The sequence below is a fragment of the Neodiprion virginianus genome, chromosome 4 (assembly GCF_021901495.1).
Source record: "Neodiprion virginianus isolate iyNeoVirg1 chromosome 4, iyNeoVirg1.1, whole genome shotgun sequence".
Lineage (NCBI taxonomy): Eukaryota > Metazoa > Arthropoda > Insecta > Hymenoptera > Diprionidae > Neodiprion > Neodiprion virginianus.
In genome coordinates, this window is record NC_060880.1 from 20,026,638 (window position 1) to 20,048,695 (window position 22,058).

At 44.0% G+C, this 22,058-nt stretch overlaps 2 protein-coding genes across 3 annotated transcripts in view; both read left to right on the forward strand.

The window, feature by feature from the left end:
* The first annotated feature begins 341 nt into the window (after positions 1–341).
* On the forward strand, positions 342–2,614 carry LOC124302583 (dnaJ homolog subfamily C member 8). Its single transcript, XM_046758886.1, has 6 exons — positions 342–430; positions 854–1,012; positions 1,130–1,196; positions 1,271–1,365; positions 1,460–1,611; positions 1,772–2,614. Exons 1-6 carry the CDS (start codon positions 353–355, stop codon positions 2,013–2,015), a joined length of 795 nt encoding a protein of 264 aa, XP_046614842.1. The 5' UTR covers positions 342–352; the 3' UTR covers positions 2,016–2,614.
* A 2,016-nt stretch (positions 2,615–4,630) lies between these two features.
* The window catches only part of LOC124303693 (uncharacterized), a 40,427-nt gene continuing 22,999 nt past the window's right edge, over positions 4,631–22,058 (forward strand). The window contains exons 1-9 of one of the 2 annotated variants that reach the window (XM_046761214.1): positions 4,631–5,156; positions 14,100–14,327; positions 14,912–15,039; positions 15,270–15,885; positions 16,245–17,007; positions 17,237–17,314; positions 17,450–17,655; positions 17,934–18,142; positions 21,496–21,974. In XM_046761214.1, the coding sequence (XP_046617170.1) occupies positions 5,104–5,156; positions 14,100–14,327; positions 14,912–15,039; positions 15,270–15,885; positions 16,245–17,007; positions 17,237–17,314; positions 17,450–17,655; positions 17,934–18,142; positions 21,496–21,974 (2,760 nt within the window). In that variant the 5' untranslated portion in view covers positions 4,631–5,103. Of the gene's footprint in view, positions 5,157–12,449; positions 12,618–14,099; positions 14,328–14,911; positions 15,040–15,269; positions 15,886–16,244; positions 17,008–17,236; positions 17,315–17,449; positions 17,656–17,933; positions 18,143–21,495; positions 21,975–22,058 lie in introns of those variants that run through there. The other variant, XM_046761215.1, reaches the window with a different exon arrangement.

The following is a 22,058-nucleotide window of genomic DNA, read 5'->3' on the forward strand; positions in this document are numbered from 1 at the left end:
CGTGCGTGAAATTTCAAGAAATGTATGTCTTTTTCGGGTTGTCTGCTTCAATAAGAGGCCTACTCCTGTTAAAGGATTATACTCAGGAGAATAATTGGTACAAAGGTAAATAAACTTATACTCTGACTACATGATAACAGCAAGATGTGTTTGAACTGGACGTCGGATCGAGAGTCCTGCACACAAGCAGCTGCCTTACCGGCGTCTCTCACTCTTACTACCAGAGTCAAATGACGGCTATGATCCCGGCAGAAAATTCAAACTGATCGCCACCTTTGACTCAGTGTAGGAACTAAATCGCTGCAATTTTCCACCGCTACGCAGGGTTCGCATCGAAATGACAAGCGACAAGATGGCGGCGTCCAACTCGAGTTTAGCGAGCGAAATTCCGGCCAAGAAAGAAGATGAATTTAACGAGTTTTACACAGAAGTGAGTAGCGTTGTGTGAGCGACAGAAATAGTGCCAAGTTATCACGCTGTGCGGTCGTAACGCGTTTATTTCGCATCACTTGGCGCCGGTGAATCGCTGGCGCATTTTCTGCCTCCACTCGGTCAGCTGCAGGCAACCAAACGTCACTCTGGTGTTTATTTTCCGCGAGTAGAAAACAAACCGTTCGAAATCGTCACCGACTCGCGCTGCTTCAGATCACTCGAATATCTCTTCGGAGATGCGCAAATTCCTCGATTATTACTTGGCGGCTGGGCCTCGGAAAACGAATCTTGCTTTTTCCTAACCTACAAATTCATGCTCCTATAAAACGCCAGGCTTTCCTCGTTTGTTTACACTCGAGGATGAAATCGCTACTGCAGGCCTTTCTTCCCATTTCCGTAATGTTGTTGTCTCTGCTTTTAGGTTAAGGAAATTGAAAAAAGGGACTCCGTCTTGACCCCCAAACAACAAATTGACAGACTCTTGCGACCTGGATCTTCATACTTCAATTTGAATCCCTTCGAAGTTCTTCAGATTGATCCTGCCACTACCATTGATGAAGTGAAGAAAAAATATCGTCGGGTAAGGTTTTCTTTTAATTTTAGACGACGTTAGGACGCTCCTTTCGCTAGTCAAGATATCGCATTTCTTACTATCTGATATTTTGGCGTCGTCATACAACGAAACTAATTCTTACAGATGTCCATTCTTGTACATCCTGACAAAAATCAAGACGATGCGGAAAGAGCGCAGCAAGCCTTTGAAAGTGAGTAAGAAACATGGAGAATCGATTTTCACTTGTGAATACTATAACGCATCTTATTTTCTGGATTTTTTCAGTCGTCAACAAGGCTTGGAAAACATTGGAGAATGACGAAACGAGGGCAAAGTGTATGGACGTTATCGAAGAAGCGAAAGCCAGAACGGATCACATGGTGCGCCACTGACTCCAGAAAATATTTACGCAAATCATCACGTGTAGTTTAGCTGTTCGTCTTTTATCATTCACTCCTGATGATTTTTTTTCAGATTGCAGAAAAGAAAAAGAAGTTAAAAAAAGAGGGTAAAACCGGCGGCGAGGGAGGCGCCATAAATTTGTTAGACGAAGAAACGGACGGTGGTTACAGACATGCAATTTGGGTGATGACGATGAAACTCTTCGCTGATATGGAAAGACGGAGGTAAAGTTGAAATTTTTACAAGTTTCCTTGAATAAATATCTTTGTAGTCATTTCAAAATTAGATTCGCAAAATTTACCATTGTCTGTATTTCCGTTAAATTTAATTGTAACCCTTGTTTAAAAGCATGAAGGATTGATTTATATACGTTTCGATTTGTAGGAGGGAATTGGCTACGCGAGACGTTGAGCAACGGAAACGAAAAAGAGAGGAAGAATTGTCGGCGGAAGCGCAGGCGGCACTTGAGCGGGAGTGGCAGAGAAATTTTGAGGAATCCAGACAATCGCGAGTCGATAGCTGGAAAGCATTTCAGTCGGGATCCGGATCGTCGTCTGCGACGAAGCAGAAGAAGCCGAAGAAACTGAAGACCTTTAAACCTCCGAAGACCAAGGCGGAGTCGAGATAATTACTTCCCCGTAGCGTTTCCCCCTCTCCCCAATCTCCGGAGACTCAATTAGGCAAAATTATAATTATTGTATCGTCAGATATAACCGAATTGCCCCCAAAAGTCTCTTAAAGTCTCGTCGCCGCTACGGAAACGTAAAGTTGTTTCGAACTCGTGATACGTCTTCTCGCTAGCATCCGACTCACCTCTATTACGGCACGAGTGATCGATCCCCTCTCTCTTTCTTTCTCAAACACCCCTCACTCTCTTTTTCTCCTCTGACTTTTTCAAAACCGCACGAAGAACAATGAGTTAGCATACTAAATGTGATATTTTTACCTGCGTGTGACCAATTTAATACACATAAAGAAAACTTTACTATCACAATTTATCGTGATCTCGCCTCTGTCGGAAACGCAATCATAATACCAATCTGACGGCTGGTCTTATGAACACACATGACGAATGATTTATAGATAAGTATTCTGTCGTATCTAAATAACTAAAGAAAAGTGGTTAAAACAGTACTAGTATAAGAAAAAAAGAAACAAACAAACAAAAGAGAAACTCTCAAACCTGTATAACATCTCGTGGTCAATATTATCGAATCTTTTTCTATACACCCAAAGTGTTCGTGTTTATTCTTCTCTTCCTCCATATCGGTAAAATCGGATAAACGCGTCGTAACGTTCAAGAAAGAATAATCCCGGCGTTTATTTGACCGGAGAATTTGATGTTGATTAAAATTTCCTACCGACTTTTTGAATAAAAATTCAAAATTTTGCGTTCACGCCGTGATTAAGCACAAGTACTTCTTCATATTTCTTCGGTCTTCATCTGTTCGTTAATGAGTTTGTTCGCAATCTCCCAACGCGTATTTCCACAAGCGATATGAATGGGGAGAGGAAACGGCGGTATCAGAAACCGGCCAGCACATCATAGCCAGCAGTTCGTGCACGCTAGTAATAATTAGTCGTCAACTCGTTACTGACTACGGAAGGGAATAAATTTTCTTTCGCGTTTCTTTTCGCGGGAAAGTATCGCCATAAATATGTCGGGAAGGGATCGAATCCTCAGATGCAGGTCGGGACCTCCGCCGGACAAAATTAACGAAATATGTCTACTGGCTGACTGGGAAAAGGCAGTGATTTTGGATGTTATTCACAGGGACAGGCTGCTGCGAGCTCAGGAGCAACGCAAGCTACTGTGAGTAAATCGCTTCTTTCCGATTAGGTAGGAGAAAAATAAACGACGTTGAAGTTGGCAGCGTTCATGTAACGATGTAGTTTTGGGAAAAATACCTATTTCACAACGTTTAGATTTTCTGAATTCCTGAAAACCGTATTAATGAAACAGAACATGGTAACGATATTTTCTAAACTCAAGGACTTCAAATTCGATCTTAAGTTCCTAAGTAGTGATTTTTTCTTTAATGTTTCGTTGCACTGATATTACTCAGTTCAGCCTCGTAGAAAGAAAGCAATCGAAATTACAATTGTGCAGGGTAAAAAGTTGCGCCAAATGTACTTACATTGTTTCGAATGTCTGCGATTGAAAAGCGTTCGAACTCGATCCAGTTGATTTTATTATATACTGCGAGAATATTTAGCTTTATGTCGGTCTTGGCTATAAAATTCGTCCGAAACCCGATTCAGGTATAAAATTATTCCACTCGATTCGAATGGCAAAAGTCACTGCTCGACTCACCATTCTTCATTTTGAATAGTGATCAATCTTCGCAAGATCTGGAAAATTCTACGTTGGTGCTCTAACAACAAGGATAGTATAACCCGAGAAATACCTCGTCGATTTTCTGCAGTCCGCGATACATTCTAGTCCATCGAAAAACATTATCCCTGTATCTCTTTGACGCACCAATTCGCCGGTTTAAAGGGTAAAAACAGCACTTAAAGTTGACCACCAATCGTCGATTTCTAACAATTTCTCGACACTTGCGTAAAATTTGTTAATAAAACGAATTGGACAGCATTCACTATACACAGACGATAATATACAAAGTCTCTTAAAACCCTCAGGGGTTGAATCCCTTATTTTCAGCGGTAAAATTTGCAAGCGATTTTCACCCGTCGAACAACCGAGTCGGCATGTAAAGAAAATACGCGTTTCGCGTGTTTTTTATCTACTATCACATACCACAGATTCAAACAAATCCATAAGGTACATACATACAATCTCGTGTACATTCCTCATAAAGTTTCCTTTCTCACATTTATCCAACCACCGGCGATGTTTCGACAACACCGGTTGCTGGATACTTACCGTTCAAAATTGACAATCAAGTGAACCTCGAATCTTGAGTGAAAAAAAAAAAACAAAAACAATTGAATTTGAAACCCCGGAATTAAGAGTAACCGAGGTCGTAAAATCGCGGGGTTGGCAGCCCTGGTCAAATTACGCGCCGATAAAAAAATAGCGCAACAAGATCCAGTCTGAAGTGCGCGCTGGTCGCGAACGGCGAAGCAGGTGTCGCGCAACAGGTAGGCTCGAAGTCTAAAGCGCGGCTGTGATTGGTCGGGAGTTAGCCGGACCGGGGAATGAGGGGCGGGGAGGGGGGGGAGGATGGATCGAGGCTACCTGGGAGGTAAGCGGTGGCTGCAAAGCCTGCCAGTGAACGCGGAGAGCGAGTCAGCGTTGGTCTCGAGGGCAGTTTAAGAGTGGCTCGAGTGGCTTCGGCGATCGATCGACGCGAACCGAACGGAGCCGAAGGAGATTGAGAGCGATCGAGAAGAGTGCAGGAACCGGGTGCCGAGCTGTGTGCGCGTTGTGTTAATAACCCCGGCTGGCGTCGCGGCGATCCGATCCGATCCGATCGGCCGGATTCCGCCAGCGTTCCTCGTCTGCAACGCGATCGGAACTTGTTTGCTCGTCGGCACGGCGCCTGTTTGTCAGCCACCGTGTAGCCTTGATATCCAACTCATTCGACCGAAGGGCGAAGCAAACGCTCCGGATTATGGGGAGAGTCTTTTTCTCCTTCCCCTGATCGAAATGCCGTCGGCGCCGCGGCGCCCGATCCAACATCCCGTTGACCAACTACGCTGACTGTTAAACACCGCGGCGCCGCTGCTGATACCTCGGACTCTGCTGCAGGATGTCTACCGATCTCGTCCGCATGTCGCCGGCGATCTCAGAGATTGAACAAGGGTAATTGGTTCATTGTATATCTGCTTCGGTGTGTTTTTTTAATCGGTCTAAATCGGCCTCGGGTTTTCATCAACGGGTCAAGCTTGATCCTGCAATCGTAGAGTTCGAATGATACGCGAAATGATCAACGCTGCATTAACAATAAATCGTTGTTTTATAATATCATTTGATACTCTCGAATAGCTGCTAGCTAGTTTCTACGTTCACTCGTCAGGAATTTGTCATCCCGTTGCAGTGTAATTAACAGCAACCAGAGTTTACGATCAAACCTGATCCGTCGGAAATTCAGGTACATTTGTGGATGAATGCAGGTGTATTCTCAATCAAGGAGGCTACTCGGCCAAACATCGATACCTTTTACATTCATTTTATTAGGACGTAGCCACACTATGAGTATTTATGAAGAATTATTGTACTCGTGAGCTTCGGAATCGTTAAAAATCTAATTGGCTAGACTGGCTTCACACTACAATGGCTCGTTTTATTCAGAATACTATTTTCTATATACAAAGCTGGTGAAATAGATTTTCTGTTTTTTTAGTATTCAATTTCACAGTTAGTGAATTCGTGGAAAGTAGTCTTCCAAATAAAATGAGCCATCGTAGAGTAAAATCAAACGAATCTACTAGATTTTTTTATACCATACAAGTAATGTGAAACGATGTGAATTAATTCCATTATTTTCTATTTCTGTATTTTTTTAAGAGAACTTCGTAGCTGAAAGATATAATAACTTAATAAATACTTGATGCAACAATTAAGGTTAAACAAATGAAATCGTTTTTCTGGTCGATCAGCCTCCTTAATTTCGCGATAAAAGTCAATCAAACAGTTAATTCATCCCGACTTCTTACATGGCACTGATAAGTTTCTCTTCGCCGTCGCACTCTCGATTGTTTTCACCATTTGCGAGTGACTTCGTTTACGTGTCTCAGGTCAAGAATCAAATTTCGAACACCGACGCATATGCGCGTGCTAATTGCCTAATTGGAACCGCTGTGTTTGCATAACTGTCCCCGGAAATTCCCTAAACCAGAACACGGCGGTCGATTTGCGCCGTTGATTCTCAGGGAAACCGATATCTCGGTCAGCTGGCATCGTTTAGCTTCAATAATAATTACGTTTATCCGAGCGTGGATTTAACCGCGGGTGTGATACAGGGTCGAAAGTAAAAAAATTAACATTGCGACGACGTGAAAAATCTTTACAAATTTTAGAGTCTACATCTATCGATCTTCATTAGAATTAATCGTATAATTTGATATTGTATAAGGTAGCATTTCTTATAAAGAACCTCTGCCAGAATCCATGCATTAATTATTCCGTGAACGAGAATTTATAAGTCAAGGCTGATTTCACGCTGATTTCATATATATATATATATATATATATATATATATATATATATATATATATATATATATCTTATGTAGTCAGAACGCAGCGCCCAAAGTGTTTCTACAGTAGCTGAACATAGTGAGATAATAATCGTCGATTATCCAATTTCTGCAGCCCCGAAAGCGGGCGCTTATCGAGAGGCCCTCGTAATTCAACTTGTCCAAGCCTCGGTCGGTGCAGGACGAGGTTCACGCACGTCTTCGTCGACGACGGAAGCGCAGCACCGGCCTAAAGGAATTCACAGACCCGAGATACATACGAATGCAGGCATGCATGCGTCCCTCGTCCTCCTCCTCCTCCACCTCCTCCCCGTTTCGACGCTGCACGTTACGCGATGACGCCGATCGGTCGTACCTGCACACAACGTATAATCTATGTGCCTACCTGCCAGCGCCTTTGACACTTTTTTTTTGCAATATTTGTTCCGACCTTAAAATTTTTTCCGTCGCAAATGAGGGAGCGACAGAAACGAAATTAGCAGCAATCATTTCGTGTCGAAGTTGAAGAAAATTTGGTTGGTGTGGACTGTGCAGATTATTTTCTGTTCACGATTCGAAAATTCAATATCAGATAAAAGTTCGTTGGATTGACATCGGACGGTGTTAGATCGACATCGGATAGTATTAGATTGACATCAGATAGAGTTAGACTGACTCGATCACTTGATAGACTTACAGTGTATAAATAGTACGTTGAGTTTGACGTTGGCTGGCGCAAATGTTAACGTATCGAAACGTTGGGAATAACCCTTTCACGGCCAAGTCTCTTTTCCGTTGAAAAAAAAATCATTTTTCGCAACTTTTTCAAATTTTTATCTATCAAAATGTTTGAAAAATTACACTTTTTCAAAATAGAGTGTTTCAATTTTCATGCCTGAATAACAAGTTTTTGAAATGAAATCATTCGGTGAAAACTTTCTTCAGAGTGCGTTACTATTTTTCAAATTACTTGAGGTAGTTTAAATTGAAATTGAAGATAATATTCAAGAAAATAGCTGTTTCGTCATTGTAGCAAATATGCTACAACGACAGTCAAAGGGATAGCGAACCAATATCTTGCAATTTTATAATGACTTTAAAGCTGGCGTTAAAAGTATGTTTTCAGACAATCGTGCATAATGAAAATTACAATAACGTTGCTAACGTCAAGCTCGTAAGTAACCGATACTATAACAATAACACCGTTCATTCAACTACGAACAAACTCTGTGTACGGTTCACACCGTGTAGCAAGTGTTTTTGGGAATTTCTCGTCCGTGGTGATCATGGCGTAAGAATGCTCTCGGAGATACTGAATTACCCAGAGTCGCTAACCTTCCCTGCTGTATACATACGGTAACTGTTCGCGATTCGCAACACGATTTGATACAAGTGTACGACACGTACATGTACCAATGGTACAAATCGGTTGTTCCGTGTCGAGCAAAATTCACTCACACTCCGGCAATGCGACGGCACATCAACCGACATCAGCGAGTGTTGCCGCGATCGATCATGCACGCTGTACCGTCGCATATGTGTAATACCCGGATCGGTCTCGTTACGCAATGCCTGCTTGGCCGATGCAAAGTCAAGGCGCGATTGTACGGCGTTTCCCGTATCGCACACGCCTGCGTATTACTCGTTAATTGTTGACTAGACCTCGTCGTCGAACGCGACAGATTCAAGGTGGTACCTGCCGTTGTATCCTGGGTACGTAGCGAAAAGTTGAACGAATCTTTTCACACTTTATATGTATACCGTAAGAAACGTGCGGTTTGGACCATAATTTGGTACGAATCCAACTATCCTGGTTATCTGACTAGTTCAAGTTCCGAATTTAGTGCAAAAATTGATAATTTTTATCAGCATCGTTTCTTAAAGTGTATAGTATATACCTCACTTCTATACTATCAAAAAGTTGTTACACGGCTGTCACGGTCACGTGGTTTACGATTCTCCGCGTCAGAAAATGAGCGTGATTCAGCTGACAAGAGTAAACAAGTTCTTGGAGAAGATTTTGAAACAGGAGAAGCAGAGACGATTATTAGCTAACTTCTGCATACGCGCGATCAAGTCTTGTGCGTTTTGCTATCTTGTAGGATGAGGCTGACCGGTAGGTAACGGTGTTTTCAACAGATACGAATGGAGATTGCTTGCCTGCGCTTCGTGCGACGATACCTGTGCTCGAGCTGGCACATGCATTAGCTTTCAACCTCTACACCGGTTCACGTTGTTGGCAAGTTATCCTGCAAAGTGGTATTCCGCGTTTTTCAACCTTGCGTAAGCTGCACGCGTCCGTGAAAAATAAATGTCGGTGTACATGAAGGTTTCGATCGGTCAGCCTATGATCGAAGACTCGATTAGTCACCGATGCTGAGTTTTGATTTCGAGTTTCGGTGAGCATGAAATCATGAATTTCAGACAAGGCTGAAGTTAGTAACGTTAGCGTAACGAAACATTGGGGGCAAAAATTACTATTTTACAAGTTTACAGTGACTTTAAAGTAGTCAAGTTTTCAGAATATGAATACATTTTGCTTTATTAAGATTTACCGAGTTTCAGAACATAATGACATGTTCCTTTGTTATTGAAACTCACACTGAGAGAAATTTTCAGTTCCGGAACTGTATTCATTTTTTACCACAATCGAAAAATACAGTTCTAGGTACGAAATGAAAATCAGTTTTTTAGCTGTTACCGGAAAGTCTCGTATCCGTTACTATTCTTTCTCATTACGATCACTGTTACTATGATTTCTTGTAACTGCTGCGAAAATTTAATGCTTCCGTAACTACAAAAGTAGAGTAAACCTCACAAACTGATTTTGCGTTGCAACTACCAAAAAAGGATCGACAACAGCGCAAAATGGTTAGGCGTACCTCGTTTTTCGTAATTTCAACAATATTCGAACAGTTTTTTTTAACGATATCTGTTTTACTGAATTTTTCTAGTTACTATAACAAGTGAAATTCGTAAGAACAAGGTCCTCTTCAGGCATCCGGAGAATTTAATGGGAAACTGGGACCCTTCTCTAAGCAATTCTTCTCTGTGTGCTCACGTTTCACGCACCTTGTATCTTCGCTTAGTCTTCGTATTGCGTGTCACCCTAGGCTTCTCCTGATGTGCAACAGCCTACCTGCCAACCTACCTACCTTCCTACCTATTCACGCGGTAGCTAGAGTTCAGTTGCAGAAGCATGCTGATGGGCTGTGTGAATTTCTGCTGTATGCGTGGCGTCAGAATTTACTGTTAGATTCTTCTCAGAAGGTCCCATTATCATCGGAAGTACCTACGCGCAATAAGCATGACATGTATACACTGTACTACAATATGTTCGTCAACTCTATTCTCGTATCATACAATCGATGTTCACGACTGTTATACACTTGGAATACGTTAATAGATCATTCCTCACTCTGCGCGGATTAGCCTTGCGTTTACTCTTGAAAAAAAGATGTACGAAAAAGACGATTACCAAGCATCGGCTACAAACGGAACGCGAACTTTATGACAAATGTCCCCTAATACACGGCTTCGAAACGAGATGAAAAATAATCGAGCGTGAAAATGCAATGACGCGATGTACGAGATGGTTAATGAAGGAGAACAATTTTCTTTATAGTCGTAAATTTTCGTCACTCTTGCTAGTATTGTACGTACCATATATAAATCGTATGATAATACGATACTACACTAATACCGATGTCATGCGTTATTACATACATACATACACACACACACACGTAGTAGCGCGTATATTATGACGGGCGTGTCGCTCATCGTCGTTAAATTATTCCGGGCATGACGTAGATGCATGGCTTTAACATTATTCTTTGTTTGACAACGATTGTTCGCTGATTTGATTCCGCGTACTAATTGGCACGCGGTTGAGAATTCCCCAAAGAAGAATACCGTCGCGCATCGGACAATCCCAAACGCCATTGACATTATGGTCCTAATATCTCTGTGTAGTTTCGAGTGTTATAATATGGTTTCAAACCTGGTTGATTGCCCTTGGGAATGATCGTCTCAACGTTTCGTTGAAATTTGATGTTAACTCTTGGTTTAGCGTTCGCGGTTTCGCAATATCTCATGTTCGCACATTCGTCTACAACCACGTCGTTACTACGTTGTACTATTTTACTATCGTTATTATACTTTGGCCACGAGATGCTTGACCTCCGCGAATTCTGCCGCTCGGCATTCTCTTTCTCGACGACGGAAGTGAGGGGGTCAACCAACCATCTCCTTCCTCCAGACTCCGCACTCTATTATCCACGGTCCGATATCGAGGTGTAAATACAGCTGGTATATTTTGGGAATTTTCAAAGTGTACAGGTAACACATGCAGAGAAAGGATTCGGAGGTTTTGCCAAATATGGCGAGTGAAGCATTCTTCGAACATCGAAGAAACGTCGTTTGATTCAACAAAAGTCTGACCTGACCAACAACGATTTGTATTATCAAGTGAAAAAACATTCATTCCGATTAACAAAATATCGCTTTCGATACTTATATTTGGATAAAACAACAATATTTTTTTTCACTTCTGTGCGTTTGGATTTTGAAAATATTGAATGGCGGTTGTATTTTCTTTGTGAAGATATTTCAATTTCGGTACAAAACGTCGAGGAAGAAAAAATAAAACACCAATCTTTTGAATGTAGTCAGTGTACGATAGATTGACGGACATGTTTAAAAAATTGTGAGTCCCTGGGAATCGGAATTACCGAACATGAAAAGTAAATTCGAGTTTGCTTGTTCGTTTGGTCAGCAGAAAAACGAAGCTGAGTCAGGAAGTTGTCATAATTGAACTAGAATCTACCTACAGTGGCTACACTTGACAAATATAACGCAACGATTTTTGCTAATTCAATTAGTTTGTTTTGCCTTTGATTGAACGGTCAGGCTGCCAATTATCCAAAACAACTTTAATCGCAATTCGAAAAAGCAATTGCATCGATTTGAATTGCAATTTCTTGTTTCGAAAGAAATACGATTTAATTATATACGTTTCACAAATACGATTTAAACTTCTGTTATAGGCATATGTTTTTGGCATGGCGTTGGAGTCTCTTAACGTCACGATTCGAGGTGCGTGCCTTATATATCATACCTGAGACCTGGAATCCTGAGCCCAGGCTTATAAGGCACTACTATTATCCTGCAGGGTTATACCTGTATCTATGTATATATGTATACACAATATACACTTCTGGAGGAAAGAGAGAGAGAGCAAGAGAGAGAGAGAGAGATAGAGACCAACTCGCGTGACTCAACGATCGCGAGTATGGTTGAAATACATGCAGTATATATATAATTCTCTAGCCGCGAACTGCCTCCAGCATATAATAAGTGAGGATGTGGTAAAACGATACGTACCCGTCCAAGGCAATTCCAAGGCAAAGTGCTTTGTACTCAGGACGCTGAAGATTTAGCACCAAAAACCGGACTCGTTCAAAATCGTCTATAACGACCCTCGGAGACGTAAATAAATTGAACATATTCCGGGAGTCGAAAGACGGCTAAAAAAACACGTTTTACGATAATCCGCAGTTACACAAACCCTCTACTAATGGACTCTGGGCAACTTCCCGCCTGGTCCCCGAGGGTAGGAAGTTACGGAGAGTCCAGAGTAAGCGCCCCAAGGTAGTAGGTACGATCGGACCCGGCTCGCTTGGTACATTGCACGTAGGCGGTGCGGCCCACCAGATAGCGCAGCTATGGCGACGTCTTGGGGCCCACCGCCTCCTACGTGAAGGTAAGTCACGGGCCAGCCAGCCGGCCGGCCGCCCCCGCTGCGTCTATCCAGGACACAGAAATACGACTCCGGCGAGTGTGTCTTCGGAGAGCAGAGAGGCTGCGGAGGGAGAGTGAGAGCGGAGAGAGAGGCCGCAGACTCGACTCGCCTCACGCAGTCCGCAGTTCACAGTCGCGTGGAGATCGGCTGCTCTCTGCAGACTCCGCAACGCGTCACATCCGCGATATAGGAACCTCTGCGATCCATCTTTCGAAGGCAGGGGATCAGCGTCGCCCTGTTTCACCCGCAGCCTAAGCGAGCTCCGCCGCAAACGGGAAGAAAGTAAGTTTGCTGTACGGCAGGGACACCGGAACGGTTTTCTTCTTTTATCGATAGGTACCATTTCTTTGGTAGTATCGTTGTTTCTCAGGATGGTGCCAATGTCAAGTTCGTTGCGCACTCTGAGCGAGAATACAGTGAGCAGACTCAAGGTGGACGCACTAGACACAAAGGGACCAGTTTAAGACACAGCGAATACACGATTTTAGATGATGTCTTGATGATTTCACGTCGGATTTTACGTCGTTAATGTACTTGAACATGTCCTGTTAAAAAGTCACCTTGAGGATGCATCGGGCTTACGGACTGGTGAAAAAGTGAATTAGATGTAGAATCACGAGGGAATCGACATTTGGACAGTGAAAAACGGAAGATTGTTGATCGTGAGTCCACCTGATGCGTTCTTGGAGAGCTGAAAAAAGCCTCAGGAAGGCTGACAATGAAACGCGCTTGCAAGAAGGACTCTCGCGGCGATTGCGTTCGTGCAATCAAATCGAAAAAACCTTACAGTGCAGCCTTTTAAAAACTGTTAATCAGTGTTCGGTGGTACAGATTGACCGTATTGTGGAAAACGTAGCGCGGCGACAACGTCGACACACTGACAACGATCAGGAAACAAAGCGAACTTGCTTCTAGGTAGATTACTCATCGATTGTCGTGTAGTTTGTGTTAGTAACCCATTCTGTAGGTGATCAGGAACATTCCGCCTCCTCTTGTTTCTTCATTCTCGAACGATAATAATATTGTCGCTTGAGAGGCGTGAATTACAACTGCTCTGGATTATACCCACACCGTGCGCAAAACGCGCGCCTCCTGCGTGGGTTCTCCTTAATACATTGAAATCGTCCGCTTTGCACAGAGAGTTTAAACGATGGAAAGAAAATATTTGAATTTCGACAAACTATACCTGCAGGGTTATCGTACCAGTAATTCAACGGGCATCAGCGAATGGCCGGGTGTAAAAACGTATCCGTACTTTATACGTAATATTTCTTAAGATGATTCGATGTAAAAAGAAGTATATGCGTATGCGTGTATGTAATTATTTTAAGACGGAAGTCCATTTACGTGGTAATTCAGTAGTGTCAATCCTCAAGTAGTCATTTACCGGTGCATGTACGTACCTTTATATGGTTGACGATGAATTTATTGGACTTGAATGATATCACTCGCTCGTGTAGTCGTATTTTTAGTTCAGGATTTGAATATCTCAGATAATTCTCGGACTGTTGTCCTTGAAATAAAACGTCTTTTCAGGTTTCTCACGATAATTATGACGGAGAACGATGATGAATTATCATATGTCGTGGAATATTCATGCCAGCCTAATGCCAAATAAAACTAACAGATCATAGATACCGGTTTGAGAATCAGATAATCGATACGATAAAATACAAATCTGGATATTTTCAGAATATTCGATTGATCTAAGTCATTGTAACTAATGGCAAGAGAAAAATTTACCGACTTTCACATTTGTTGCAGAAAACTAAAAGCAGAACTGCTAAATCTGCGTCGACGAGGCGCGAAAAACGCTTCTGGCGAAGAGCTGAGCCAGGGACGCTGCTGCGCCAGATGCAAAACACCTCTTGGTCGCATCTACAACACCGGAGCTTCCTGTCCAGGATGCAGGCACCGCGTGTGCAGACAGTGCCGCGAATACAGGGGTTCTAACGGTACGGACTGGCTGTGTCTCGTCTGCCACAAGATCATGTAAGTCGGATTATGTGTCACATTTTCCATTCGTTACGCTGTTCCAACGACTATTGAAGCATGCCAATCATTGGCTAGGCAAGAATAGTGGTACCAGAGGATTCGTAAAATCGATGGGGTCATTTTTTACTATTTCAAGTACTCTCCGTTATCGTCACTCCATGAAATCTGGTTCAATTCACCAAATCTTGCGGTCGCAGAAATAATTTTTTTCTTGCACTAGATGGCAGTGCGAACGCTGTTATTCTCGCGAGAAGAGCAAAATACTCAAATTCCAGGTACTCGCGAATGAAAATGGTAGATGCTGTCGGGTTGAAACGAAAATTCCGCCGGTTCAATCGATTCTTTTCACTGGAGTCAGGTGTCACTTTTAGACCGGTGCTTTTTTCGCTTTTTTCTTTTTCAAATGGGATAGCTAGGCAAATTTGGAGCGATATCGTTTACATTCACCATTCGACAAGACACGCGCTTACCGCAAGTCCTGATCCAGTTGACAATGTATGCATAGTATACACAAACACAAACTCAGGTTGTCGCACCATGTACTACAGTATTTGATGGATAATGCAAACTCTGATATACAGCGAGATTAAATCCGTGTCCGGCGAATGGATGAACGAGACATCAGGCGCGAGGCGGTCTAACGGAAACGTCCGCGCTTCACCAGCGGACATCTTACATCACAGCATTCGACGATCTTGGACCATTAACGGTCAGTACTTGTGGTAACAATCGGTTGCCATCCCTGCAGCTTGGAAAATTAATGATCTGTTATTTACGATCCGACGATACGAATTTCATTGCCTTTTTTCCATCAAGTTTCACTGCTTTTATGTCAATATGGTTAACCTCGTAGAAGCTTCCGGCGTTAAAAGATAGCTTGATATCATTGCAACACCTCTTGTTAATTCATTTCCAACCACTGAACAACTTCACCCGCAGGTCCCCCCGCCAGTTGGTGGTCCGCAGTTCGTGGTTCACCGGAGTTGCGGCCTTATCAGAGCCTCCCGAGGCATCGGGACCACTTCGAACCGGCGACTTCCGAGCTCGTGATAACGGCTCGCGGAGAACCGGGAAGAGCAGGAGAGGAAGAGCACCGCGAGACGGTAAAGGAAGAGCAAAAAGGAGATAAAGAAACCGGCGTAAAATCGAGAGAGACGAGCGGCGATAATAGCGATTTGCAGACCGCGGAAGGAGGCCAGCGTGGAGAATCCTTGGCTGATGGCGGTGACGAGGCGACGGGAGTTGCAGCAGCTGCTGCCGATAAATCGCCGGATGGAGATTGCGAGACTGGTACTACGGTGAAGGTTCCCAAGTCCGAGGAGTCACCTCAGACCCAGCAGCTTCTTTCCCCCGCTGCTAGTCAGCTCAACAGAGCTTCTCAGATCAAACCTCCCAGGATTCACGCCAGACTCTCCAGGCTGCCCGACGTCAAACAAACGCCGACGAAATCTAACGAAAGGAAATCAAACATCCCGATACTCAGACGGAGCTCAAGGGAATTCGAGGACATTCGCAGCCCTCTCGAATCCGTCAAACGGTCCCTCATTCCTCAGAGGTGGGTTTAACTTAAGAAGTTGCCCCTTTCCTTTAAAAATATCTCAACAGCCAGTGTGGTTTCATCTGTTGAAAAATAAGACACTGTTTGACTGGAAATCAAGGTGAATGTCCAGTCTTAGTAGACTAAAGAATTATAATTGAATACTGTTTCATCTGCTCATACTCTGAAAATTCATCTGAATTCCAAGTCAAACAGTGTCTTATTTTTCTACTGATGTAAAATTCTCATCTCAACAAATTCACCAAGTTATAGTGTTTCTCAATTGTAAAAAGCATTTTTTTCGTCAAGCTTCTTAAAAAAAACGTGTCAATAAGAGTGAAAAACTGACTATAATTAACAAATTTTACATCCTTTAGGTACAGAGGAAGCACGGATGACCTGAGAAGAAGCCGGGAGGACATAGCGTCGCCGATAAGTCACATACCGAAGTTGTTCTCGCCTTCGAGGTTCATCAGCAAGGAGGAACGGCTCAAACGGCAGGACAGCAAGGACGAGATCAGGCACGTTCCAAAATTGCCGAGCTTTCGGAAAGAGGATAGAAAGGATTCGCGGGAGGAAACTACGAAACAGCAAGCCTCGCCGAAGCCGGGAAAAGAGGAAACCAAGTCAGGGATAAAATTCTTCAGGCGAGACAGCAAAGAGTTGAGCTTCGATTCACAGAAGTCGAGCAAGGCTGTGAATACAGGGGAGAAAACCGAAAAGGAGGTGACAAATTCAGCCAATGACGAATCTGCTTCGAAACCCGGAGTAAAACAGGCTGAGGATGAGACGAGTCGGCCGACAATAGAGCGAGAAGAAATGGTCGAGAGTCGGGAACCCACGAACCCGAAGGATACCCAAGAGGCGGAATCGAAAAACGAACGAAAGGTCGACGGTCTCGTTTGGGAAAATCTGCGCAGACTTAATCCGAACAACAACGGCGAAGACGACGACGACGATAATAAAGACATGAACAAACCACCGGACGAAACGGACCACCATGTCGACTCCGATCCTCGGCCCGAAACTGCCGCGGGAAAGGACGAGGAAACTGAAAGTTCTCCTGATTGTCAGGAATCCACGGCCGCCGAGGAGAAGGAAAATAATTCTCCGAAGAAGATGCTGGAGGAATATCAAGTGGTCAGTGACACGGGCGAGAGTTTTTCATTTATGTGATTTGTGTGATTTATTAGATGTTGGTAAACCTTAGAATTCTACTGAATTAAGGGGTACGTTACCCATTGTTTACGATTTCGATTCGTTGAACCGCTTTAGTAAAGTCAGAAAAAACGTTCGAAATCTCAATTAAAGAATTCTGTTTTTGTTGGCTGAAAATCTTGTTCAATGTAGATTACTATTCTCGTTGCAGGTCCGCAGAAAGTTTTCCAAAGAAGAATTTTCGAATACAGACGATACCGACGAAGTGCCCAACAGACGAAGTTCAAGCGTAAGATTTTATCATTACGTTTACAACAAAGTGTCAAACTTGTGTGGAGATAAATGAATGAGATTATCCAGTGATAAATTTAGTACAGATCGAGATGTATTAATTGAGCATTAAATCTTGCTTTTCTCCTCGCAGCATTTATCACCCGAGGCGAGTCCCCTAAGTACGAGATCCTCGAGATACAGTCCGAGAGAAAGCGAAAGTGAACCGACTCCTGCACTTCCACGAAAAACTGGGGAATCCAGCTGCGCCTCGCAAAGGGTGCGCGACGCCATAACCCGGACCCGAAGGGAGTCGAACAGCAGCGCGAGGTACGAGAGCAGCGGCAGCGAAAGCATCAGGTATGCAAGTTGACTCGATCAGAATTTTTACTTGTATTCTCTGCACGGTTGAATCCTTGAAGTCGAAATGGAAATTGATCAGACACATTGACAACACACTGGAGTATTTTTCGCAATTGATTCCAAGGTTTTCTCTTTACGATTGTTGATGCGATAATGTTTGTTTGGTTTTTCTCTTGTGCATATCAATGTCTTGTGTTCTAAACACCGTGTAGCAGACGTGGAATTAAAAATGTCGGCCTCAAAACTGTCCAACTCCTAATTATCGTTCTTGAAAGATTGAGCAGCGGCCACCTCGAGACCCGGAAGGTTCGTTTTGGCGGTGGAAGTGGAATAGAAGAAGTGCAAAGGGACAGCGCGACCAGTGCCGGAGAAGACGAGCCCAGAAATATTTCTCACAATCCAGGCGGTCAGCGGGACTCCAGAACGACTCCAGCGGCCCTTCAGGCTCGAGCTGTCAGACGACGACGACAGTTTGAAACTCAGGGTGAGCAGAGATTCGATTTAGCATGCTTGTAGCCTTGGCCTTTCTAACTGCTTTCTTCTTCTTATCGCAGGCTACACTCGTTGCCCATTTTCTGCTTATTGTAACAAATGTTTTTGGTACCATGCATGGACTTTTTTCTCCTTTAACGCAATGTTTGGAAGTCCCTGAAAATGCAAATGACATGAAACGGTGAAAACTCATTGAGCTTACGACAAAGGATAAAGTGCGTTAGCCCTTTCTTGCGTCATAGGCGTCTGCTCACGTCAGTTCTTCGTCATTGTACGCACGAAGGTATGGTGAGCAGGAAGTAACACGAGGTGATAACACTCTGTGCCAACGTTATTAAAATAATACTGGACGTTTGTTACATGCTTGCTTATTTGCTAGGCGTTTGATAGTAGTTCGTTTAAAAGGATTATCTGATGATTAATTAATGCTTTGATATCATCAAGCGTCTGCAGCTTCCTCGATCTTGAATCTGACTGACATAATTGTGTTCCTTGAAGGTACGTTTGCAAATCACATTCACGTTGTGCATTTTGAGAAATGCGAACAGTCGTCGAGCGACTGTGACCGGTTTCTGGAAAAAAAATGTATTGGCTGCAAACTCAATGCATTGAAGGAAAAACCTCGCGTTAACGTAACTCGTTCTCACCTGCGCAGCCGATGCAGGTGGTAAATAAAACTTGTATACCTACTGCAGTGAACGTCGGTGAGGCAGATTTCACGGTGTAGCAGTGAACGAAAAGGTGACGCTGTCTTACCTTTCGTAGAACACACACGTTACCTGCTTCAAACGTCACCTTAATTAGCGCGTCTGGTACTTAGCAAGATCATCCAACTGACAATGTCGACTAATTGGAGTTCCTCGAGTCCTTTAGAAAGTTCTGGTGTCAAGGTGAAAATTTTTGGTTTCACCTAGCGACTTGAAATTTCATTTGAATATATTTACTGTCATCCACTTTAGTACGAATCGAGAAACGCAGTGATTTTCACTCGGAGAAGAGTTTTTTTTGCATTATCTAAGCGTATTTCACTATATTGTCGATAAGTTTTTAGCATACAAAACATTCTGGAGGAAGTTTTAAACCAGCGTGATCCGCTAATCGAGTTATTATCAAGAGAACGAGGATGACCGGGCTGCAATCGATTATTGAAGCCTCTGGTCAGCCGCGTGTCATCCGGTTTACCAGTCGGCCGAACGTCCATGCACGGAGGAAGTGAGCGCGAAATCGTCGGATTCGGATGGTGAGGAATTTCCAGTCGCGGTTCGAGGACCTCCCAATACGTGGAATATCGCAGACACCCGTGCGCGCCGTCCGGGTTTGGTTGATTTCTGGGTTAGCCGAGTCCAAAGTTGGTCTTCCGCTCAGTCTACGGCTGTCTCGAGATACCTGGTCTGCCGAGCACCGGTGCAGGTGACCATGGAACCACGACGGCTGCTCGGCCTCTTCCTGACCGTCGCCCTCTTCGTCTACTTCCTCGTCTTCTACGTCGCCGTTGGCTGCCTGCTCGTCCTACTCTGGATCAACAATTATTAGCCGCACAGCAGCGACGGCACTTGGAAACCAAAGACGATCCCAGTTCAAAGTGGAACTTACGAGTCAGTTTCAGTTCTTTTCTTGTTACTGGAATGTCAATCATTCCAAATTTTCCAGTCTTAACAATTCCCGGACGAGTACCGGTTCCACTAGAGAACTGTTAAGAAAAACGGTACGGTAATTCGTGCTGGAATCTTGGCGCGTTTTGGTGGTTATCCAAATAACGAGGCTTACAAAGTGAGGCAGTTGTCTGTGTCGCGGTATTGCAAGAACGAGCCAGCGGACCCGGCCGCTGAACGAACGCCCACGAAGCCGCATCAACGCGCGGCTTCTCTTATCTACTTGTAATACCTGCTCGCTCTGAACGAGTGCAGTAGTCTCTGTTCGTTACGAGTTTGCCTACGCGGTCCACCTCCTCATGCCTAACCGCACACAGACACTCGAAACATAAACCTCGTCTGTGCTCCTGCAGCAAAGTGCGCACAGTTGTGGTGGAAAACCGTGCAGCGTGCGGAGTGTGACGACGTTCTGCGTCTCCACGGTGCGGTGCGCTCACCTGCTGCTCGATTCACGAACACACCAACTTCGAGCTTAGTGTACTATGGACACCAACACTTATCCGCCCCGCTGAACGCCGCTTCGGATTGTGCTTGGGCTTGGGCTTGAGCCCCAAGTTGTGACTGTGAGGCGGAGGCCGGGTGCCTCCGGTTTCGGTGCGTGGTTCAGTCCAGTCGGTATTGCCCCGGCGCACTGACCGTTCCCGGTTATTGTACCCGATCCACAGTGTTTCATAACTCAATGGTTATTTCCTCGTTTGGGTTTCGATCGTGGTGATTAATAGTGAATGTCAATGCATCATTGCTGATCGTACGTACCTAATTCGACGGTTTTCAATCATACGGCGGTTCACCGCGGTTGCTGTTGCAGCTTTGTGCATGTGCGGCTGAAAACGTCGAGTATTACACAGAGTGTTTTGTGCTTGTTGGTCATTCGAATCTACGTTGCGTCGTGATTACTTTCAACAGTAAAGTGCATCACTGTGTTGGCCAAATCCTCTGACATATTATCAGGGATGTTGTACAAATTTATGGTACCAAATTAGTCCCTCGTGAAATGATTTGCAAGTTTATACGCGTATACAATTTTCATATGCTGATTCATGTATGCATAATAATAATAAAAAAAAATGAATAAAAAATAATAAATAAAGAACAAAGAAAAAGAAACGTACGCGTAATCACGAAAAATCTATATCGCTAAGATAACGCGCGCTACGTTATCTGTAAGCACAGCAGTTGAAGTGTGAAAAACGTCGCACATCTACAAATCAATATTATTACGATCGAAGTATAGGTCAGATCGAGTATCCAGAGAGTTATTTATTTATCATTGCGTGTGGTAACTTGGAAGAAAATTTATGGAAAACGTGCTGAAAGTAGCAAAAAAAAAAAATGATAACGAGACGGAAGTTCAAAAGCTGGGACTGAAGCGAATCAGGTTGAATTTAACGAAATCAGTATAGTTTTGATGATATTCTTAACAATTGAAGGTCTTTAAAAATTAAACTAAGTTCTCGCAAAAAGCGATTTCAAGCTCGTTACTATCTATTTTCCCTGCATCTGTGTATTGTACCTAATTACTAACCATAGCCAACGGTGTCATTAGTCGATTATGTGGGCCTCTGGTTAGAGTAGACATGATTAACTGGGATATTCGGAACTAACAACGGTGGTGGTGGCTGGACAGAGACAGAGAAGGGGTGAAAATATCAAAGCCGTCTTGAGGACTAACGTCAGTATCCCGATCGCGAAGGCTCTCGACGACGGGGTCGTTCGCACGCCAGAGGCTGCGCCGAGGACCTCCAGCACCTCCAGGTCATCGGTCGGGGGGGTGCACACTTTAGCCCACCGCAGGGCCAACCGGGACAGGACCAGCCGATCATCGACTACCGTCGTCTCGTTTTCATCAGCTCGGACTCCTCCTCTGGACGCGAGGAGGACGACGCAGACAGCAGCTCTGGGTCCTCCTCCCTCAACGGCGCCCCGAGGTCTACCCTGGCTCAGGGCCTCGAGGACTGCGACTGGGACTACTTTGAAAGTGGCGGGTCCGTACAGCCTCTCCACCACCTCCAGGTTGGACTCGTCGGCGTAACGACCTTACCGACCACTTCCACGACCCTCACATCCACCCCGGGATATTCACCGAGTCAGGCTAGAAACCATTCCGGAGTATCCCTTTCGGGTCAGCAGGATTGGAGCTGCTGTCCAGGGAGAGGCTCTTCCGCCTGTCAGGTACCCGCAATTATTTTTATTTATTTACTTTAGTTTTTTGTTCAGTTTCTTCGGCGAAGAAAGCGTGGCGGTATTCGATTACGT